General features: G+C 37.5%; 1 protein-coding gene and 1 long non-coding RNA gene across 2 annotated transcripts in view; one reads left to right on the top strand and one right to left on the bottom strand.

Moving 5' to 3' along the window:
• The window catches only part of DNAH14 (dynein axonemal heavy chain 14), a 417,001-nt gene that overhangs the window by 190,344 nt on the left and 202,189 nt on the right, over positions 1 to 24,468 (bottom strand). The window contains exons 31-37 of the mRNA XM_023632738.2: positions 22,979 to 23,124; positions 21,579 to 21,647; positions 20,769 to 20,955; positions 19,676 to 19,752; positions 14,326 to 14,497; positions 7,584 to 7,673; positions 657 to 791 (exon numbers count right to left, since the gene is read on the bottom strand). Of these exons, the coding sequence (XP_023488506.2) occupies positions 657 to 791; positions 7,584 to 7,673; positions 14,326 to 14,497; positions 19,676 to 19,752; positions 20,769 to 20,955; positions 21,579 to 21,647; positions 22,979 to 23,124 (876 nt within the window). The remainder of the gene's footprint in view (positions 1 to 656; positions 792 to 7,583; positions 7,674 to 14,325; positions 14,498 to 19,675; positions 19,753 to 20,768; positions 20,956 to 21,578; positions 21,648 to 22,978; positions 23,125 to 24,468) is intronic.
• Positions 23,475 to 24,468, top strand: part of LOC111771349 (uncharacterized) — a 68,470-nt gene continuing 67,476 nt past the window's right edge. Inside the window, exon 1 of the long non-coding RNA XR_002805150.2 lies at positions 23,475 to 24,113. This is a non-coding gene — a long non-coding RNA (uncharacterized lncRNA). The remainder of the gene's footprint in view (positions 24,114 to 24,468) is intronic.

Genomic DNA, 24,468 nt, shown 5'->3' on the forward strand with positions numbered 1-24,468 from the left:
TACTACAATGTATGTCTGAAAATTATACAATGTTATAATCCAATGTTATTGAAATAAAAACTAAAATACAAAAATAAATAAAAAATAAATATATATTTCTTATCTGAAAAAATATATAAAAAATAGATGCTGAAAAATCATTTCACAAATTCTAGGAGTCAAAAACCAAAGAATAATGAGAACAGAAGAAAAATTCTAGAGTATGATGAATATTTATCATGGACCATGAGAAAACATCATATTAAATGCAGAAATATTAACTACATCCCAGATAAAGTAAGGAAAAAGATATTATAGTTAACATTGCCTTGGAGGGTTAATCAGTGCAATAAAATAAGCATACAAATATTAGAAAAGAGAGAAAATTATAGTCATTTAAATATGATTCAAATACCTAAAAAAACCTTCCTGGTCCATTAAGTAAGGTGACTAAATACAAGATAAATATAAAGTTCAATAGTTTTATTTTACACTAAAATTACCAATTTGAGATTCAAACAAAAACAAATCCCACTCAATACAATGATTTCTAACTATAAAATTCCTAGCAATAACTTTAACAAGAACATGTTTTGTAAAGAGAATATAAAATGTTACTGAGGTATAAAATAAGATCTGAACAAATAGAGAAACATTTTATTTAGTAGAACATTTACCTGTGAAATAGATTCCCTTTGTTCAATTGATACAACATCTTCAACAGGTAATAGTACTAATGTTCTTTCTAAAATTCTTCTAACTGTCGTCTTTCCTCCACCTGTTGGGCCCACTAACATCACACCAACACGAGCCTAAAACAAATTTGCAGATTTATCGTTTATTTCTGGTTTACTGATGGTTCAGTTAAGTTGAAACTTGAAGGTTCTTATTTACAAATACATCTATCTATATCCATTGACCATTCCTTCAAATTACTGTTCAATCTGTTGTAATCTCGTTTCTGTTTTTATTGACTAGGCTAATGTTAAAATCACCAGAAATCTCCTAATTTTAATGTCAAAGAAGAAGTTTCAATTCTTGATATTTAACAGTTTATCTCACTTCCCAATTCTCCTTTATTCCTGCACCTTTCTCTACAATTGGCTTTTGTAACACAATTTATCTGGGCTTTCCTCTCTTCTTTCTCTTTCTTGTGTTCTGATTGTCCTTTCCATGTTAGTCTTCCCTAATTCATCCTTGTCTCTGTCTCTGTCTCTCTCCTACTTTATCCCTATCCAATGTCATCAATCTGAATATCTTTAACTACGACCTAAATCCTAATGACTCCCTAATGTATACATTTTTCCCAGTCTTTGGTTCTAAGTGCCGGAATGAATTTCAATAGTCTACTAAATATTTCCATCTGGATGTCTCATGTGATTTTCAAAGTCAACATAATCTAATCTATACCTTCTCCTTGAACTTGTTGCTTCTCTTATTTCTCTAATCTGGTTAATAAAACCACTATGTACCAATTGTCCAAATTAGAATACTTGCCTTTTTCATCCCTCCTCACTTACAAAACTTTTGCTTGATTACATCTTCTCTCCATCCTAACTATAATGGACTTAAAGTTTGCACTCCCCTAACATTCAAATGTTGAAGCCCTAACACCTAATGTGATGGTATTGCAGGTGGGGCCTTTGGTAAGTAATTAGGTTTAGATGAGGGTAAGCCCCCATGATGGGATTAGTGTCCCTATAAGAAGAGGAAGAGAGACTAGAACTTGCTTTCTCTCCATTATGTGAGGACACAGTGAGAAGGTCACTGTCTGCAAGCCAGGAAGAGTGCTCTCCCCAGGAACCAAATCTGCCAGCACTTTGATGTTGGATTTTCCAGCATCCAGAACTGTGAGAATTAATGTCTGTTGCTTAAGCCACTCAGTCTATGGTATTTTGTTATAGCGGCCCAAATGGACTAAGACAAGCGGGTAAAGTGTCAGATGATAAAGCTCTTAAAAAGTGTCAGAATGGGCCCTCAACATCTCTTCTGGACTATTGTAATAGCATTAAAGAAATTATTATTTTTAGTTTGTATCATGTAAGTACCTTAAAATTCAAATACAGATAAAGCTAAAATATCTTCTCACTTCCATTCCAATCTGTGTACCTTGGTGGAAGCCTTGCGATTCTCTGCTCTGATAGTCCCATTCTATAACCGGCAGGGTAGAGGGTCCAAAAAGCCTTGCTTGTCAAATGAAAAGTGTATATTTAAGAAGGCAGCTAACCTGGCCCCAGTGGCATCATAGCTTTACCTGAAAGAGTGGCAGCTATCCCTCTTGGAGCAACTTTATCTCCCACGTCACCTCCCAAAGCAAAGCTGCTGGCTCAATGGAGCTCTTAATTCACAACGATTCCCATAAATGCCTTGGTCTGGTCTACTGATGATTCAGCTAAGCTAAAATCTGAAGGCTCTTGCTGTTGAGCCTCAGAGCCAGCTATGCAGAACCAAGAGCAGACTTGTTGATTCTGCTCACTGGAAAGAACTTTGATTCTTGGGCTTTGGCAGTGGCCTAGCTATTTGGCCTGCCACTTCGAAAACTAGAGACTAGAAGATTAAAGATAATCCTCTTTGGGGCTGTGAACTATAGAAACAAGTGGTGGCTGCTGATCAAACTATCTGAGTCACTCACGGGCCCATGGTAAGGACCCATTCTTTGATGAGATTACCCAGAATCAAGCTGCTGATTGAGCCTGTCCTTCCCAGATTGCCATGATTGCTGTCTGCATACAAGATTGTACTGGATATGGCAACATGTTCACCATCATAGACCGCACAAAGAAAAGGATTGTGTGTTTCTGATGCAGGGGCTACTACTGCATTCCAGACTTATGACTCCTGCCAAAAGTTGAGAGAGTTGTCTCACAGTAGGGGAAGCCACATTGCCCAGGGCATGAATGACCCACATATACTCTTGGCAAGGTGCTATATCAGATCTTTGATCTCCTTTTTCGGAGCTATCAGTGTTGCTGCACTGAAATTGACACTTTCAAGTTATGGCGTTGCTCTTCCAGTACAACCAGCTAACTCCAGCCACACCATTATGTCTCTTGAAACTAATTTGTGTCATGTGTTTGGATTTCTGGACCATTTGCAGTCTGACAATCGTGTATCTTTTACTGATTTTTGCACTAAAAGTTGTTGAGCCCACTCAACAATGGGCTGATGGTCAAGGTGTTTTATGGACCTTCCACACTCCCTACCATCCATAGGCATCTGGTATTATTGAGCATTCAAACAGCCTTCTCAAAAGTTGACTCAAAAAGATTTCTCATTCCATCTCCCATATCTTTTCTTTGTCCACATACCTTACCAAGGAAGTTTGGTCATTGAATGTGGGTGTCCCCAGAAAGGGATCATTTCCTTTCATCTGCTTCCTGGGTAATTATCAGCATGAAAGAGATAAGGGATTACATAGGCCTATTTTGAAAATTTAGGATTTAGTCCTGACCATTCCAGGGCATGGTGTTTCTTTCTTTCCCCTAATCACAACCCCAGGCCACCTTGATTGGTACACATTGCAAAATGGGGCCTATGGGATTCAAATTTAATTCTGGTTCAGTTACCTGGATTCTCTGGGATTGACACAGTCTTAGATCATAAGGATAATGACTGCTTGATTGAGTACACTGCCTGCTGAGTCCTTCTACAGTGGCCCATGCAGGCCAAAGTAGGAGACATAACAGTTCTAAATTTTATAAAAATGCCCTTGTCCCTCTTGCATCTAGGTCTTCAGGATGAAAGGTATAGGTGCAAATAGGGGATGTTCGGAAAATAATTATGATTGAAATGACAGAAAGAGGATATACCAATTTTGTGGCAGTGCAAATACAGCAAAAACCTAGACACCTGGGGAGGAAACATCTTAGACCATGGAATATGGGGGAAGGGAGGGGTATGGAAGATCTTTCATCTTTCAGAACTCTCTCTTTAACCTTTAAAGGAAAATGCCCTGACATAGCTATCCCAAACAACTGCAGGAGCCTTTAATAGAACTGACTGCTGGGACTGCCATCCCCTACCAAATGGGACTGACCACGATTTAATTGTTACTCCCCTTAACCTTACTAAGAAGTCTATCAGAAACAGAAGGGGGTGACTTCAGCCACCGCACATCCTAGGCAAAACACCTGTCAACACTTCAAGAAGTCTTGGATATCTTCCCCGCACCTACTGCCATTGCTCAGTCACTCCATGAGGCAGACAAATATCATCTGGTTGATGGTATGGCAAATAGGTAAGATCAGACTGACTGTCCTCAAGTGGTCACTCCAAAATAAAGAACTAGACTTAACTATTAGAACTGAACTGAGAGCCCATATTAGAGGCACTGTCAACCTGTGTCTTCCTGCCCCCTCGAACTGATGTAGGTCCCATTTAGTGAACCCAACAACTATAAAAAACACTTTCTTTCCAAGGGTACCATGTGCACCCTTAGGATTGTACTTCCTATGTAGAAGCCACACATTAAGTTGCCTCCCTCACTAAAACAATGTGCTTTGCACCTTAGAGGTGGTTATAAAAGTGTTAAAAATCCAGTGTTTAAGGAAACATCACTTTGACCCTGGAAGGCTTTCAAATCAGTCTCAACTCACTGGCCAGGGTTGTTATGGATGACAGAACTACACTAGACACTTCCTCCTTGTGGGCCAAGACAAAGTCTATGCAATTGAGAATTAACCTTGCTGTATTTGGATTAATGCTTTAGACCAAGAGGAACAGACAATACAGAAGCTTAAGAAGAAATACACCTGGCTTTCTAAGGTAGATTCTGTTGGCTTACGGAATTTGCTTAGCTGTTTGGGTCCGGGACCTTGGACGGGCATGGTTGAGATCAACATTTTAGGTCTGTCCCATCCTACTGTTTATAGTCCTTTTGATAGAAGCCTTTATTAAATGCTTTATGAGATAATCTGGATGGATTTGGTACCAGCTCCTGTTAGTCACTTTGTAATCAAAGTGATCAACAGAGTGGCATACTCATGGGAAAATTCACATAAGCCAAGACAGTGTATAAATGAGGCATGAATATTGTTGGGAGACAATTCTTTATAGGTCTCTGACATTTCTACATGCCTCTGAGCAGAGGCATTGAAAGCTTTATTTAGAACTATCTTTTCAGAAATGTTTGTACAGCACACAGTTTTAGAAGACAGAGACAGTATCTCCTATTAGGATGGAGGATAGATTTATTTGCTGTCCAGAATAAAAGAGAGATAATGTCTCCATAAGCAAAGCCTAGGAATACTTCCTGGTAATCTCTTTCTAAGGCTGGAGGGTCCCTAAGCTTGGTGTTCTTCTCCTGTGAAACAATTTACCAAGTGTGCAGGTGTCACCTGACCCTGTATTGCCCTGTGAGAATTAAGTCTTGGGGAAACTGCTGTGAGTAGTAAACTTTCTGACCCAGGAGTCTAGTGTTTTCTGCCACTGTGAAAGTGTGGCAGGCTAACCTGTTAGCTTACAAGCAGAGTGAAATCTTGACAAATATATGCATAGAGGAAAAGATATAATATCATAAAATGAAAATTCTCACCATAATTAGTAATTCAATTCTATCTCAATCAAAATCCAAACAGTATTTTTTTAGTAGAAGTCAACAGGCTAATTATCCAAGAATTTTGAAAATAACAAAGACGGAAGATTATGATGGAGTTCAGGACACACTATCCCAAAATATGGCACCTTGGCATACTTAATACATTAAACTGAAGGAGGTTTTTTTTAATGGCAGAAGCAAGAAGGTCACTGTGACCTCCTCATCTCACTACTCTTCCCTTAAACAGGTCATAAAACTCCCATGTGAAAGGTACCCTCCCAGTACTAGAAGGAAACACATTCTTACCACCAGAGACCAGGAATGTGGGGCTGAGAAGGCTGTATAAACAAAACTTGTTAAACTAACCCTTCTCTTTCTAGTTACTTCCTTACCATTTAGAAACCCCTAGCCCAAACCCCTCTGTTTTATCAATTCTTCACAAATTTATTGTTTCGTTGTCTAAAAGATTTAAAAGCTCCTTGTCCTGGTCACTTCTTTGGGTCATTGTTCTCTTGTGAAAGCTCCTAGGTACATGTTAAAATTCAATACAATGTGTATGCTTTTCTCCTGTTAATCTGTCTTCGTCAGTGAAATTTTCAGACCCAGCCAGGTACCCTAAGAGGGTCAAGGATAACTTCTTCCTGCCTTACAACTGGCATCATCAGATATAAAGACCCATTATAAAGCTATGGTAATTAAGACTGTGTGTCGTTGTCATAAAGAGAGAGAAAGAGACCAAAAGAATAAAATATAGAAGAAATTAATAAAGAAACTCCCCCATTAGATATGAAAATGTGGTATATGACAAAAATAGCAAATCAGTGAGGAAAATTCTTGGAAAAATTGGTTATCCATATAGAGAAAAACAGATCCCTGCTTGATACTTTGAAGAAAAATAAATTCCAGACAACTTAAAAACTGGAAACACAAACATCTAAAACTTTTAGAAAGAAATTATAGAAAATATCTATAGGATAGAAAAGATTTCTAAAAACAGGACACAAAAAAATAAACCATAAAAAAAAGATCGATAGAATTTACTTCATTAACAATGTCTCCTCCACAACTGAACACCATCAATATTTCTAAAAACCTAAGACTTAGAGAATTTATTTGCAATGCATGTAAGCAATAAAGAAATTACGATAGAAAAATACATAATGAAAAGTCATATTATGTTTACTAAGAAAAAGACAAACAACCCAATTGGAAAAAATGAGTACATTACATAATCTGGCAATTCATAGAGAATTCAAACGGATAATAAACATAAATGGATGTACAATTTTACTAGTAATCAGAGAAATGCACAGTCTGATGCTTTTCCAAATGGTTTATTCACGGAGAAGGGAAATTCAAAGAAGGCATAGCAATGGAACGCAGAACGTTTTGCACTACATTTGTAGGATTTTTTACAATTATGTATTAAGGAGATGAAGGTGAAAAAAATTACAGACAGTCCCTGACTTAACGATTTTTCGACTATGATGGTGCAAAAGCAATATGCATTCAGTAGAAACTGTGCTTCGAACTCTGAATTTTGATCTTTTCCTAGGCTAGTGATATATGGTACACTACTCTCTCATGATGCTGCCGCAGCTCCAGTAAACCACGCGATCAAGAGGGTAAACAACCAATACACTGACAATCATTCTGTTTTCACTTTCAGTATAGGATTGAATAAATTACATGAGATATACAACACTTCATTATAAAACAGGCTTTGTGTAAGATGACTTTGCCCACCTGTAGGCTAATGTAAGTGTTCTGAGTACGATTAAGGTAGGCTGGGCTAAGCTATGATGTTTGGTAGGTTAGGTGCATTCAATGTATTTCCAACTTAAGACTGGTTTATCAGGACATAACCCCATCGTAAGGAAGACGTGAATTAGTTGAGAGTTAAAGTGAGGGGTCAAATAACAAATTTAGGTAAATGATTAATCAATAAGCCACTTTACTTAGAAAAACATTATAATAGCTCTCTTTTATTATTATTGTGTTTTTCTCTTTGATCATACCTATTAAAACACAGGAGCAAAGAATTGCTAATATGCCGTTCTACATTTACCTGAAGTTGATTGTAAAACTGTATGATTTTCTCTTTCTGGGTTGGCCATTGTTGTAAGCCCAATTGTCCTGTTGCAATAAATATTGCTTTCTGAAAAAAAAACACTAATTTAAAATATATTGCAAATTAAACCTTTAATATGTAATCCTACAAAATCTAAGAATGAAAACTACTACTTACCCCTCAAAATACAATACACACAAAATTTTATGTTCACAGACCTCCAGTAGCAAATTCATAGACCGTCCTCCAATTTAAGAACTCATGCTTTTAGATGTATTTAAGAACTAGCTGTTCCCATAGCACAATTGTCTAATTATCTTACACTGAAAGAATAAAAGATTCTATATCAATGTGTAACTAATCACCATCAAGGTAGGTTTTCAATTTTATAATGATTATTCTAACGTTTCAATGTTAAGCATATTCTAAGATAGTAAGTGAAATTTACAAAATTGAAGACTTGATGTGGTTATACATTAGAACATCTCAGGAAGTAGCTACAGCTTGGAAAGACACAATATTTTAACACAGGAATTATAAGGGCAGCCATACTTCCTTCTAAAGTGGGGTTTATTTCAGTGTGGATACAACTGATAACTATGCCTACAGAAAACGTGGGATTTGTCCTTTTTCTCACCATCCTCTCCCATTCCATTTCTCACTTCTTACATTCCTATAATGAAACAAAGAAACAGCTGAAAGAGACTAAAAACTCAGCAGGACTGTACAAATGGAGAAAAAGTAGCTCCCAAACCATGGCTAACTGGAGGTAGGAAATTAGCTGAGAGGACTTTTCGAAAAGCAAGCTCTTTTAAATGGAGTTGATGAGACTGCCCACTTAATGCCTGCACTTCGAGCAGTTTTAGATATACAGGCTAGGAATTCTTTGCTGTTAATAATACAAGCCTAGATATCTTCCTGAATACAAGCAAGAAGTCCACAGGTGTGGAATAAGGACAGACAGCATGGGAGACACAGAAGGTCAGCAGAACTGAGATAATCAAAGAAGAGAGATTCAGATAGGTTGTCCCACCTGGCTAAGGATTTTCACAAGCTCCTTACCTTGCAAGGTTTTGAAATAAAATCATAATCCTAATGTAAAGTATTGTAAGGTATGACTGTATATAACGTTCCTTGGATTCAATTGGATGATAAACTATCTGTAGCTCTTATTCTGTGATATGGTTTCAATACTTCTCAGCTAATCCTTTGGTTTCTCTGAGTTAATGACCCTCACACACATTGGACATTGTTAGAGACAGAAATGTAAATAAGTTGGATAGATTCCAACTGCCTATTTCACGCAATTCAGATGCTTGCATCTCAAATGAACAAGCAGCATAAACAGCACATCTACAGAATATTTCTTTAATAACATATATTCCTACAGGAGTATGTTATACATGACTGGTCATTGTGTAAGCCATCAAAGATACACCATTAAATAAAAGACTGGATTATTCCAAATTTAATATTAAAATCATAACTTTAAGTTATGATCTTCGGATCATTTCTATGAGCCACATATTACAATTTGGTAAGATTTTTTAAAACAGTTGACAGCTTGCATAGTTACCAATGGGAAAATTATACAAAGGGGGAAGTAGCTGAATAAACTGATATGCTTATGAAGAAAACTCTTCTATAAGCTCAGACTGCTATAAACTGACTTGTAAAACTGATGAAAAGATAAATATATAATGAAGTTCAAAAGTAAAACCATTAATGTGCATGTAGAAATGTTATTAGAACGGCAATGCCATTTGTTTCAGCTGTGACTTGAAAAATGTTAAAGGTAACACTGGAAGCAGTTAAAACATATAATTGGAGAAAGGAGAGCAGGGGATTTGTAGACACTGCCTGGGAGGGATAGAAGGATGCTTACATAAGACAGAGAAAGCAAAACTTGTCAAATGACAATTTATTTCTTTTCTTTCTGGCAAAGGGAAAATCCTCAAAATGTAAATGTAAATCTTCAAAATGTATGCAATAGCTTTGACATAAATATCCACTGTATTTCTCCTGGAAATCACACAGAGCAAAAAGGAAAAAAAAATCAAATTGCATTTTCATTAAAATAAGGAAACAAAGAAAATATACAAAACCTAAAACACACGTAAGTGATTTGAAAATAGCCACGCTTAATATTTAGCTTCAAGTTTGGACTTGCAAATTGTTGGTCTAGAAAAATCCCACTCATTTAATCATGTGAAACAAAGACTCTGACAGTATAAGTCTTTCTTGTCAGTTTAGAGAACCAAAAATAAAAGATTACACATTAAAAGGGCTAACAGAATACCAAAAGTCATAACAAAAGAATTTATAGTGAGACTAAGACTATCGAAGACAAAGTGAAAATTTTAAAAGCTTCTGGAGAGAAACAGCAGATATACTACAAAGGAACAAATATTACTGACCTTCTCAAGAGTGACCCTGGAGCAAGAGGAAAATGGAATAATATTTTTAATGTATTAAATATTTTAATGTATTAAATGAAAAGAACTTTAAACTTAGAATTTTATATCCAGCCAAACTGTCATTCAAATATGAGAACATACCAGAAATGGTCTCATGTATTAAAGTTCTCAAAAGTTTTGCCATGCAAAAACGTATTCTGAAAACACTGTTGGGGGAAGTACTCGGAAAGAGGAATAAACTGAAGTCTTCAAGAGGTAGGGAGAGAAAGTTTGATAAAATATTTTATTAATTTACAGTGTTCTAAAGTCACATGTGTGTGCATGCACCTGTGTCTATGTGTGTCTAAAAAAGCTAGGAAAAGAAAAAGGAAAAAATATTCCCATAACAACCAGGAACTAAAATTCTACACACCACCAACATAATAGGAGTGAGAGTATGGGGAAGACCAAAGAGTATCAAAGGGTATGCTACAGTACATGTCTTGAAAGGGAAAAGACGCAGACATTGAAAAATTTCATAAATAAATAGGAACTAGTAATGATGAATGTCAGTCTTCAGGTAACAGAAGCACCATATAGAACAAACACAAAATAAACAATGAAGAAAACTCACTCTACCCAACACAGAGTAGGAAAAGAGAGAAAACAATGAAGCAAAAAGAAATTAAGTAGATAATATAACAAATGCATTTTAAGATAACAGAATCTATAATGCATATAAAAAGCTAAAATCAAGAAATACTGGGTAAAAATAGATTGTATTACAAGAAAACAAAGTCTACCAATATATCTCCTACAAGACTTATAGTTCAAACAGAGAGACACAGAAAGTCTGAAAAACAAAAGAATGGAAAAAGAAATTCTGAGGATATGAATCTCACACCAAAAAGTTGGACAACAATCTTAATATGTGACTAAATAGATCCTAAGGCAAGACAGAACATATGGGCCAAAGAGGGATATAGTATAGCGGTAAAAGAATAAGAGATATAAACATATATATACAACTTATAACTTCAACTTACATACAGCAACAATTGACAGTAGCGCAGGGAAAATAGATATATCAACAGCTGTAGTTAAGATCTTAATAACACCCCTTTCAGAAACTGATGGAACAATGGAAAACAAGCAGAGCTATCAAAATTCTGAAAAATTAATAGACTGTGTATATTACTTTATATCCAAGCAGCACAGAATACACATTATTTTACAGCACACATGAAGCACTTACAAAAAACCCACTCATTAGGTGACAGGAAACTTCAATAAAAGTTATCTCAAAAGGATAAATATATAAATTACAGCATATAGTCTTCAATCAAAACCAACTATAAATGAAGATTAATAATAAAAAGGATAATTTAAAATCTCATATTTGGTAACAAAATAACTTTGCTATAAAAAGAAATCATAAATTAAGAAATATTTATAACTGAACGTCAAAACACTACATGTCAAAATTTATGCTTTATGATTTAACCTATAGTGCCCTCATTTTTCTTGTCTACTGTTTTTTGACTTGAATTTCACTTTGTTTGTTAAGACTGTTACTCTATATTGTGTTTGTCTTGCAAACTTTTAGACATTCTTTTATTTTCAAATTTTACGAATTCTGCAAAGTGGAATTCAAGCCAAAAAAGAGTACACAAGAAAAACAAGGACACCATATGTTAAAGGGTAGAATTCATAATGATGACTTATTATTAAGATTTATGTACCAAACAACATAATAACAACTATTAGAAAGCAGAAATTATAAGAGTAGACATAAATGTACTTATAGGAGACATCACTTCACTTCTCTCAGTCCAAGGTAAATCAAGTAAACTAGAATAAAGTATGGCTATAGGAGACCTACGTAACTTAATCAGTAAGATAAACAAAATGGTGTTCGGAGTTTAGCTAAGCCACTCGATGGCTTTGCTGCCTGGGCATCCATTACGTTCGGCCAAATGGCCTCCAGGGGGCCTTAAACTGACACTAGGCCCGCACGCAAGTGCACGCCCCAGATAACAGCCCACAGAGTAAAAAGCACATGTACGTTCCTGATGTGACTTCCCCAAGAGCCCTTGTGATCAATAGTCTCCCCTGCCTCCCAGGGCCTTCCCCTTGTGTGCCCCTTAGATAAGACCCCTTTGGAACTTACCAAAACTCTGCTCTTTTTGGTTTGAATTGACCAATTCAGGCTTACCCTGGGAATCCCAAATCACTCCATCTATGTGCTCCAATAAAGGCATGTGACCCTGGTGCTGCCTGTCTCTCTGCCTGCACCCTGCCTTGACCTCCCATGTGGCTCCTGGAGGCAGGTGCAGTGTACTTGCTCCAGGACCTGTGAGTAACAACCTCCTCTAGTTTAATTTCTCTTGTAGTCTTTCGTTGAACTGTGGTTCACCATCTGGCACCCTGTGCTTCACTTAACAAATGTTAATTTAACAAAGTCATAACAAATGCAGATAAATGGAACTCCATGTCTTGTATTTTCAGTTGATAAGAGTTATACCCTCTTTTCATGTGTATATGGAAGATTCATAAAAATTACCTATATCTTAAGCCATAAAAATGTAAATTAAATTCCTAAGGATAAATAATAAAGACAACAGTCTCTGATCATAATGCAATAAGACTACAAATTAATAACAAAAACAGAAAATAAAAAGGTCTCTTACCTGGAAATTAAAAACGTGAAAAACCTCTGTCTTAAAAGAACACTTAGGAAAAAAAGGAAGTACTAACTACTGAATTTCTGGAAAACAATGATTACAAAAAACCTACACATCTGAACTTACAGCATATGCAACTAAAGCAGTGCTTAGAGAAAGTTTTATAACTTATAATTCTCATACACTTATATGAGTAAGTAAAAGGAAATAAACTAAATGAACTAGACATCTTATTCAAGAAGCTGGACAAAGAATAACAATATAAAACCCAGAGGAATAAGGAAAGATATTAAAAAATATTAATATGGATATTAAAGAGTTGGAAATAGAAAAAGATGTATTAAATAAATAAAAGGCTTGTTCTTTGAGAAAAAATAACAGATAAACTTCTAGGTAAAACGAAGAAAACTCAAATTAAGAACATAAAGAAAGACTGGAAAAATAACCTCAGAAACAGGAAATTGAAAGAATTATAAGGTAGTGGCTTGTTCAAATCCATACTAATACATTTTAAAACTTGAATGAAATGAGAATATTGCCTAATTTAACAAAATTGACCCTGGAAGAGATACAAACTCTAAATAAACTAGAACTGTGAAAGAGCTGCCCTGTCATAAAATTCCTGGTCCAGATGGTTTTCAAGGGAAATTCTTCCAAATCTTCCTACATCACCTAATGAATGTCTTTTTTTGGTAACTGCTTCATGTGTGCTCAAAAATAATATGTATTCTGTGCTTGTTGGGTATAAACTTACATACATAGCCTATTAATTGTATTTAAAGAACAGATAATTATGAAGCTGTTTAAACTATACTTTCTAAAGTAAATATAAAACAGTGTTTTAAAAATTGGGTAGGGTCCTAGGGAAAGGAATCAATAGGTTTAATGGCCTGACACCTGATAAAGGCCTAGGAAGAGCCAGAAAACAGGGAGAAATTCAGAATGCAAACAAGATGGAGGAGAGGAATGGATGGAGGAAGGAAAAAGGATAGGATATATTGGAAAGATAACCTAGTCTGGCTAGATTGTAAAAGGCATTACATGCCAAGATAATTAATTTGGGTCTTGTACTATGGGCAACACTGATCCAATAGTGGCTTTGTTGATGTGTTCAAACATATGTCTTAGAAAAGCAACACTGGTGGCCATATGGCAACATACTAGAATGCAGAGTGACAGGAGGCTATAAATAGTAACAAGAGATCTCACTAGACTAAGGCAACGACTGTAAAGTTGTACATATAAGATAAAAAGTAAAGGGCTCTACAATTATGTAATTTTAATATCACAAAATATTTACATTTTAAAGTCTTTTTTCAAATTCTGATCTAATTGGATTCTCAAAGCACTTGTTTAAAATAGGAAGAGTAGACATTATCATTCCCATTTGAAAGATGAGAAAATTGAGGAACAAAATATGTAACAGCCTTCCCTGCCTAAAGGCACACAGTTCATTCTTCTTTCCATCAGGCCATGATGCAATGAAAGCTCTTTTTGTTCCCCCAAGGGAAAAATCTATCTCCAAGTATTGTAATCCCCTCAATTATAAATAGAGTATTTCAGGGAGAAACGTAACACTTTAAATCCACATCTAGTTTCTTACGTTAATTGATATTCTACATCTAAATCATTTGTGATGATTTTTAAAGGTCTTATTACCTCCAATGCAATTTGATTTACTTTTGAAACTGTTGCTCCAGGAAAAACATCTCCTATAATCTTTTCAAAAAGTGGCACATCTTCAGGAAGAAATTTTGATAAACTAGCTTCTCTCACAGTTTCAATAATGATCAGAGTTTCATCTGTTTCAGAAAGATTGTCACTGGTGTTACTTTAATGGTAGAAGAAAACAAACATAAAGAACAAGTTAGCAAGTATGCTTTGCTGACATTAAAGACAATTAATATTCTTTTTCAGTTGTGGCCATCTCAATATCCTTTCCTCCTCTCCCTCACTGCAAAGCAGCTATGTGGTTAGGGTGAGGTTAATCTGGCCCCCAGCTCCAGGGATGGGCCCTGACTGGTCTAGAACAATCAGGGTGATGCCATTCCCCAGTCACTAACTCAGGGATGGGTACTGGATCAGTAAGGTTTTTTAGTTCCAAACAACAGAAACGAAGTCAGGCTAATACAAAATGAAAAATTGCATAATGATTTATTATAAATCTCTAGGAGAGAAGAAGCCTTGCAGGCCATGCAGCTGGGAACCATGGCCAAAATTGCGCTACAGAACTAGTCCTGTGAAGACATGACTGCCACCATCAATAGGTCCACAGAGCAGGGCCTGTTGCACCAATACCACTGATGCTGGCACTAGAACTCCAGCTGCCCCTGCTATTTCTGGTCACTGGCTACTGCTACTGCCACTGCTCTCACTCTTGCCAGAATGGACTCTGTGTATATCCTATTTCCTTTTTCACTAGCTTCAGGTTCAGACTCTAGGGGACTTATCTCTGATTTGCCAAGGTCGTACACCCAAGCCATAGTTACAAGGGAGTTTGAGAAAGCAAGTATGTGGCATAACAAATAGTTATTAAAGGAATACAACTCTAGTCAATCAGTGTGTGGCAGTCACTTGGACACAGGGGTTCAGTGGTAGACAAACGACATGTCCATTTAGAGTGCTTTGGGATTTCAGGTCAATGGTATGGATAGCTCCAGTTATTATTAGAAGGCATCTGCCACCAAAAAGGAAGCCAGCCCAAAGATGATAAGCCAGTACACGGAGGGCTGCAGTGCTGAGAATACCTCAGAAAAATAAAACTGAAACCCTAATCAAAGTAGTCATACCCTGATCACCTCCAGATATTCTGATTGGGTGAAACAGCAAATTCTCCCTACTGTTTAGCAAACTTCAGTTTTCTGTTAATTGTAACAAAAGCCTCCTGATATAACGTTATCATACAGTATACTTATTGCCCCATAGTAACAATCCTTCATATATTAAACACTTCAGCATACATTTTTATATAGTAAACGTAATCAAAAGGGTGAAACAGTAGCTACATGTGGTACGATAGGATTTTAGCGATGGAAAGAAAGGAAAGTTTTCCCTGCAAAAGTGTCCCTCCCGTCCTCTTGTCTCCTGATGTCTGAAATTCTTCATTAGGATAGTGATGCTTTTTAAGTCTTTGGTTTATAAGAAAAACAGCTAACAGCTAACATTTATTGAGTACTTTTTTAGGCACTTTGCTTAATTCTTTAAGTTATTTCATTAATCTTTTCAACAATCTAAGAAGTAGGAAGAGTGATACTCAGAAAAATTAAATAACATGCCCAATGTCATATAGCCGGTAAGTGTCTGAACTAGGACTCAATGAGGTCTCTCTGACTTTCAGGCCATTCTTATAATCACTCCACTATTACGATAGGAGCCCCATACTGGGATGGTATTGATATCAGTCATTTACGTTTCCCTGTGAATACGTCTTTGAGTCTTTCTGCTGAGGATGTTTTGGTAGAGAGAGGGCAAGAGTCCACTTGAAGTCAAAGTGAGGGGGCCACCCAGAGAGAGAAAGGGTCCCAGATTTCACTGCTGGGATTCTAGGGAATATCCTTGACTTTTTCACATTTTTTCCCCAACATAGATCTTGCTTTACATTACGGGAAGATGAAAAAGAAAAAAATAGGGATGACAAGTATGTCTGGTTGGGGATTAAGTATTAGATATAGATAGAGATAATAGCTTATATAAAATAATATAATATTGTTAACATACCTTGTTATCAGATATAAAGATAACACTTCACTAAAATTCTACAAAAGAAAAATTTGGGGGATGGCATCTGAGATCACCATGGGGTCTACCTTTTACAATTTAAGGAAAAAAAAGAAAGTTCTAATGTCAACTAAAATTCAAGAAAAGGATAGCTAAATGTAACCTTTTTTTACCCATTATGATTGCCATCATGATACCAGTTCTTTGAAATTACTAGTTAAGATTTACTTTGTGAACCAGTACTGTGGTAAGTTTTATAAATGTTTCAAGTGTATACTTGAAGAGATGTTAATTCTTGAGTTGCTGACAAAGCAAATCTTTCCTACCAAGGGGATCCTAAGACTCCAGATGTTGGATAGTTTATTTTCTAAACAAAAGGGAAGATTTGGAAAATTCCTTTAAGGGAAAGACAGAAGGCTGCCTGTGGTAGGCAGAAAAAAATGCCCCTACAAGATATATTCACTTCCTAATCCCAGGAAGCTGTGAATATTATCTGATACGGCAAAAGACATAATTGAGTTAAAAATCTTGAGAGTAGTTTATCCTTGAGCATCCAGATCTAAATGCAGTCACATGTTCCTAACAAGTGAGAGGCGGAGAGACACAGACATGCAGAGGACAAGGTGGTGTGAAGATGAAGGCAGAGATCAGAGTGATGTGACCTTAAGCCAAGGAATGGTGGCAACCACCAGAAGCTGGAAGGGGAAAGGAATGGAATCTCTCTAAGCGCCTCTGGAGGGAGAGTGGCTCTACCCACAACCTTGATTTCAGACTCCTGGCTTGAGGTACCATGAGCAAATACATTTCTGTTGTTTTAAGACATCAAGTTTGTAGTAAATTGTTATGGCAGCCCTACAGAACTGTCTTTTACTATTTTTTAAATGTAAACATCTTGAAATTCCACTTGTGGGTTAGAGTTAGGCTCCATCAACATGATCTAGAAAGAGAAGGCAGAAAAAAGGGAAGGTTGAATTACATGCATAAAGAAATGAAAGACATTTGTAGTATTCTTACGTGCCTCAGAGACAGTCAGAAGCCTTAAGAAGAATGGGGTAGAGTAGAAGGAGAGGAAGGGACAGAGAAGGAATGAGGAAAGAGGCAAAAAGAATTAAAATTTTGGGTGGCAGGAAGGGCTAACGGACTTTGTAAAAGCAGAATTGTCTAATACTAATTTTTAAATGGTTTGCTGTGCTTCATCTGATAAAAGAATCCCCCAAATTACTTCACAATATAGTCAACTCCACACAAGCACAGCGTTTACGTGGTGCTTTGGGGGAATCAAAGAAGTGGGGCTGTCACACGTGTGCAAGCACAGAGACAGGAGATGGACTGAGTACACCGGGAACACGAACTCCGATCCAGGGCGCCTGTGAGAACTTTCAGTTTTCTGTGATTTGAAGAAAACTAACCAGGGACTTCGGAAGGAGAACAGTACCACTTTCACTGAAATATTTATTCATACAAAGAACTAGGTGACTATAAGAAAGACTGGAGGACCCAAGGACATCAGGGAGCTGATGTTTGGTACTATTTATTTTTAATTTCTTAAAATTATAAAACTGAAAAAAAGACACCTATTTACATGGTATCAATATTAGGTCATTTTGCAATATATGCCTCACTTCTTTTATTTTTATTTTTGGGAAATAAAATACTAATTACACTAGAGCTAAAGCCCTTTCTCTTACTCTTTTCCCCTCTTATGCAACATTTTGTACTTTTTACAACATATAGATATAATATTTACTGTTTAAAAAATTCACATAAATGGCATATTGACATACCCTTTTGCAACATATCCACCATGTTTCCTCATTTAAATTTTAACAGGTAATACATGAATACAGCCCAAATCAAACCAATAGAAATAGGCATACCCCTTACCAATAACGAAAAAGAATGCCTGCTTCTCTATAGCCTCACCAACAAAGCTGCACCCAACTTTGATATTTTTGCCCACAAAGTAAGTGAAAAACAGTATTTCAGTTTAATTTTAAGGTGTATTTCTCTCATTTTTGAGGAGGGTTGAGTGTATTTTCATAACCTTAAAGGACTTTTATGTTTCTTCTTTTTTTTTTTAATATTTTTTTTCCTATGTTTCTTTTTCTGAGAACCATCTGTTGATGTCCTTTGCCCATTTTCTATATGATATTTTTTCCCCCCAATTTTCTAGGAAATCTTTATACATCATGAGGGTGAGCTATTCACATGAGTCACAACTATCTTTTTTCCTAGTTTGTCATTTGTCTTTTGGCTTCGTGATAAGTATTTTTCGACCATTATGTATCTTTCTTTTATGGCTTCTGGATTTTGAGCCTTCGTTTTAAATGTGTTCTGTAGTCCAAGGATATAAAGGGCATTTTGTTTCTTCAAATACTTTCATGTTTTAAATTTCTTATATTTAAAATCTTTGATACTTTTTGATCCTTTCAGGGTTTATCCCAGCAAATAATGTTGAATCCAGATGGCTGTTTAGTTTTCCCAACACCATTCATTAAAAAGTCTGTTCTTGCCTCCTGATTTATGATATACTAAATGCCCAATGCATATAGTCTTATTTCTGGACTTTCTATTCTGTTCCAACTGCTCATCTTTCTATGCATGAGCCAGTACCACAATGTTTTAATTATTGAAACTTTATAATATGTCTTAATACCTAAAGGGATATTTCTCCTTAATTGCTCTTGTTTTCAATATCCTTCTAGCTAGTCTTAATCATTAGCTAGTCTTAAATGTGAACTTTAGGATCAGCTTGCCTGAAAAACAAACAATATCTTTTGGTATTTTTACTGGGATGCATTTCCATTCATAGATTAACATTTAGAGTATTTAAATATTCATGGTGTTAAGTCCCTTAAGATGTTATGAAACTAAGTATGTGGTGTATTATCTCATTTACTCATGTTTTCACTTGTCTTCCAGTTGTGTGTTAATGTTTTCTTCATATGGGTTTTACACATTTCTCATATAGGTATATTCATATGGGTTTCATATTTCTCATTAAGTTATTGCTCTTCTACATGGAGTCTTTTATTCCAGTATATCTTTTATTATGTAAAGGTAAGGCACATTTTTTTAAAGACTAGGCCGTTTTGGGGAAAGGTATCCAGAGATTTTGTGCATTTTTTTCTTCGTCTTCTTTCATATTTGTAATAACCTCTACCATATTACACTGCACCACTCTGGGAGCTTCCTATTTTATCTCGTCATGATTACTTAAAATTTTACAAATTATTTTCCCGGTGTTGTATAACTCCCTTTGACCTAACATTCAATTCAAAATTCAACTGACCATTTAAACTCCAGTCTCTTCTTTCCAGCCATTATTAAAATTGTCTTCATAGACCTCAGGCCAAAATCATAATGATCCTATCAAACATTAAAATATTTGAGTTATTGTTTCTGAGTAAAACAATGGAAAAATTTGCAGATAAATGCATATAGTTAAATCACTAATCATCTATGCTACAAAGAGAAACAGTGATACGAATTCAAGAAACCCTCAACTCTGTTTCTAATGCTCTCCCTTCTCTGCCAAACTGGTTTTCCTAACAGTCTCCTTCTTAAAAGGAAGATTAACAAGTACAGTCACAGGTTACTTAACGAGAGGGATGCATTCTGAGTAATGTGTCATTGGGTGATTTCATCATTTTGAAACATGACAGAATGAGTGCACTTTCACAAACCCAGATGGTACAGCCTACTACACACCTAGGCTATATGGTACTAACCTTATGGGACTACCGTCATATATGTGGTCCGTCATTGACTGAACGTTATGGGGCGCATGACTGTATTAAAGGTGTTAAAAACTATCAGTATCTGAATTAAATTTTCACTGAGGAGAGATTGAAAAATATTGTTAAGAGGAATACTTTGGAGATAATGCAGTTAGCTATCCAAACCATTTTGGGTTATAAACAAATACTCATTAAGCTGGCATATCCTTGAACAATAATTTTCAAAGTGTGGTACTCAGATCAGCAACATTAGGAAAACTTCAGAACTTATTAAAAATGAAAATTCTTGAGCACCACCCCAGATACTTAGAAAGTTGGCATAAGGTCGAGCAATCTGTGTTTTAACAAGTCCTCCAAATTATTTTGATGCACAATAAAGTTTGAGAACCACTGCTCTAGATGTTAACTTCCTTGTATGGAGAAAGTAGTCTGCAATTAAAATAAGACACTTGACTACTCTCTCCAGATCTCAGAGAAAAGGCATGGAACCTTGACTGACTTTACACAGGGCCTTACACCCAAATCGGTGCATGGACTTGATGTGCTGATAGGAATTCTAACTTCATTATTTTCCTAGTCATTCCTGGAACAATACCAGAAAAGTTTTATATAATCACGTTTATTTTGAGAAAAACAGTTCATTACCTGTTGTGAGAGCTGTTTGCTAGCTAATTCTAAAAGGCTAACTAGCTTTCCAGAGAGTGATTTTGCAGATTTGAAACCAACCGAAAACAGCATTATTTCAGCAATCATCTGATAATGGGGAGCCATCATTGCCACTGGTCGAAATAGAGATTTTAAGTTATCTGGGAGTTCTACTCGATCCTTGTATCTTGAGAAGACAAGAAAAACAAAAACAAAAAAAACCACTTTTCAGTTTTTCAAATGAGGAAGCACATAGTATAACTTTCTCCCAAATAATTCTATTGGCTTTCTATGTGACCCTTATCTGAAAATGAGTTTACAAAACGGTTTCTGTTGTACTTTTCATCTCACAGTGCTTCCTAGTTTATGATCTTTTCTTCCTGTGCCTCCTCCCACAATTCACCTCACATCAGTTCCCTCCAATTCCCTGGACCATCACAACATTCCATCACGAGATATTTATTGAACTGCCCAGCCTCCACTCCCTGTAACCACCATTCTTATTATTTCTGCTATTCTCATCAGCTTTTCTGTCTGTATCTGATTTGTGACAATCTGTCGACCTTTGCTTTTCTCTCTGGCTATTTATGAAGTGAAAATGTCCCTTGGTCAGAGCTTAATGTGAGATCATCCATATGGATAAGTGCAGAGTTGTAGCTGTTGAGAGATGGTGTGGGTAGTTAAGGAGTTAGGAGCGGGTGGTGGAGGGTGAATGATAGAGATACACGTCAGACAACTCCGTCTATGGATACAATTTAAGAAAAAGATTTTGGCCTGTCTCTACTTCTACCCAGATTAACTGATACTTACCCAGGATTCATGGTGGCAAATATTGCACAGGACATATTAATACGAACTTCTTTTCCTTCCAGTACAAACCTACAAGACATTACAGTATTCATCATTAAGAGAACTATTTTCTCTAGGGCCACAGTGTGTTAAAACTACAAATGAGTTTGGAAATTTTCCTAATGTTGTGTTACATTTCAATCCAAACAGAGCATGCTGGAAAAAAGACAACGGTAACAGGGGAAAAAGAGGCTCATCTTGAGCCAAAGTTGTGCGCCCTGCTGGAATCCAGATTTATCTGATCACGTCTGAAGGCGTCTGGAAAGTTTTGTGGGGCCTGAGGGTGGAAAGTACCCTCTGAATGAACTGACTCACACGGGGAGAACGTCCTGAGGGGACCTGGGGGCTTGGAGCTCCACCTGGATGACACGGTGGCGTGCAGGACAGCCACAGCACAGAGTTCCTGCTTTAGCATGGAAACAGCCTGCCCTTCACCCCCAATTAAATAATCTGGGCAACACTGTGAAATGGACCCCTTGGCAGGACATCAGCATCCTGTCATCAGCACCGGTGGTAGACAATGCAGGGAAATCCTCCAGTGACTTCATGACGACTGAGACCAAGAGGCTGGTCAAACAGGAAAGGAAGAACAACTGGGACACGACTGAGGAAAACTGAGACCCGGTGAACAACTGGTGAAATGGGGCTTATGTGACCCCCACTTACATCCACAAACTTGTGGGGCCTCAAAACAGTGGCTCGAGCAGTTTGAACAAAACCCTGAGAGGAAGGCCAGGAGTGAGCGTCCATTAGCTTGAGTTAGAAATAGTAGATTGCAATAGGAATTTTAAATCCACAAATCCAATTATGCTCATAAAGTAAATCATGTAAGTACCTGACTTTATCTGAGGAGAAAAAATTTTTGCTTGAATTAGTAAATATTAGTAATCCTAACATACAAATACTGTTATTACAGGACTTTTCAGCAAAAGTATATCAATTCAGAGAAACGGAAGAAGAGCGGGCTTCAGGTGTGTGGCCGGTATAATTTTGCTTTTTTAAAGATGTAGAATTACAGAAAGAAACTTGGTTTCTTCAAATATCATAAGATGAAAAGGGACTAAGGGAATTTAAACTCAAAAGGAAAAGTCATTAGGACAGAGGTGCATTATTGTCGTGGGAGCTCAGCAGCGCGTCCCAAGTCCCAAGCTGGGGCGGGTTTGGAGGCCGCCAGGGTGGCATCAAAGGTCGTTATATATTTTCTCCTTATTCGCCAAGCAAAGGAAACATTCAAGACAAGTGCCATTCCTTTCGGTTTCTGCTTAAAAACTAAACCCCAAACCCAAACACCTACTGTAGGGAAAACCCGTAACGATACAGCAGCAAACGCAAGCGCCGACGGGCTCCGCGGCCGCAGCTACCTGACGGAATAGCTGTCCTTCGCGGCCTTAATCGCCAGGATCTGCGAGGCCACCACGGAGAGAACTCCCGCCTCAGGCCGACTGAAGTCTGTGAAACAACACCACGCTCCCGACTGAACTATTCCAAAGAAGAATTTTCCCATTATCTTAAAAAAAAGAAAAGTGATTACTGAAGTTATTACATAGGTGAAAAATTTTACTGGGAGATTAATGTCTGCACGTTCTTCCCATTTTACCCAAACCAAGCCACACAGTTCGCACGGGCCGCCCCCACGCAGCTCGTGGAGCCCAAGCCAGCTGCCGCTCAGCCTCCCAGAGTCGCCGCCCACGCTGCACGCGCCCTGTAAAAACCCTGACACGCAGCAGCGAACTCGGAGCTGCCCAGCGGCCTCTGCGTCCGCACGGCCAGCACGCCCTGGCCTCGTCCCTCAGAGCCGCGGGGGCCTGGACTCTTCACGACAGTTTTCCGGCACATGGTCGTAAAGTGTCTGAGGGCAGGGCTCCTTGGCGTGGGTCAGGCGCAGACTTGCGGGTGTGTGGGGGGCTGGGAGTAAGAGCCCAGTTTCATCCGAGAGGGGCGTTCGGGCCCGGACTGGAGCGGGCCCGCTAGAGTACGCGGCTGCTGCCCAGCTCCTGCTGTTTGCGATGGTGCAGGCCCAGCATGGCCTGTCGTGTGAGGCTGAAAGTCTGGGTTGAAATCTGTTGATTTATAAATGTTAGCAGCTAAAACAGAACAAAACAGACGCACTGTCCGATCAAACAGCGCCGTGCACTGAGCACGGGTGGAGGCTGCCTGAGCTCCTGAGGCCTCCGCTCGGCGTGGCCGCGGACCCGGAGGGGATGAGAGGTCTTCAGGCCCGGGAGGATTCGGGAGGTGGTTCCTCCCACTGGCTGCAGGAACCCGATCTTGTCTTTATTTAAAAGTTTGATATTTTGTTTATCATGGGTTTCTTGGCATTAATTTTGATTCAAAAAGATGTTGCATTAAAGTATTATTTATCTGATTACTAGGTTTTTTGGCCCCTCCTTTAAGTTTTGCTCAGCAGGCAAGGGTCTCACTCAGCTCAGCCTCGTCCCGGCCCCGCTGCCCCCACTGGGAGGTAGTTTCCAGGGAGGGGACAAGAGACTCGGTTCGGTAAGTGTGGTGAGAACTATAATTCACTCAGCTTATTTATGTTTATTGATATTTTTAATGTGTTACGTGAGCACAGATTGGAAATGCAGGAAGTCAGAGGTAATGTGCTTTGAACTGCAAGTAAAGTGATGCCAATAAAATGTAAAAGACTCGGACTCAATGTGCAAAACCTTATCAATTGAAATGTTCTGAAACTTCAAGTAAATTTGTGACGGGCACAGAGGTACATGAAGTTTTCATAAATATATTTCAAAATGTTATGACATATGTTTTAGTGTGTCAGCAAGACAAAATAAGGCTAACACAAATTATAATCATCCACATAAACTGACTCAAATTTTTGTGTTCATTCTAA

This window comes from Equus caballus, chromosome 30 (genome assembly GCF_041296265.1).
Source record: "Equus caballus isolate H_3958 breed thoroughbred chromosome 30, TB-T2T, whole genome shotgun sequence".
Classification (NCBI taxonomy): domain Eukaryota; kingdom Metazoa; phylum Chordata; class Mammalia; order Perissodactyla; family Equidae; genus Equus; species Equus caballus.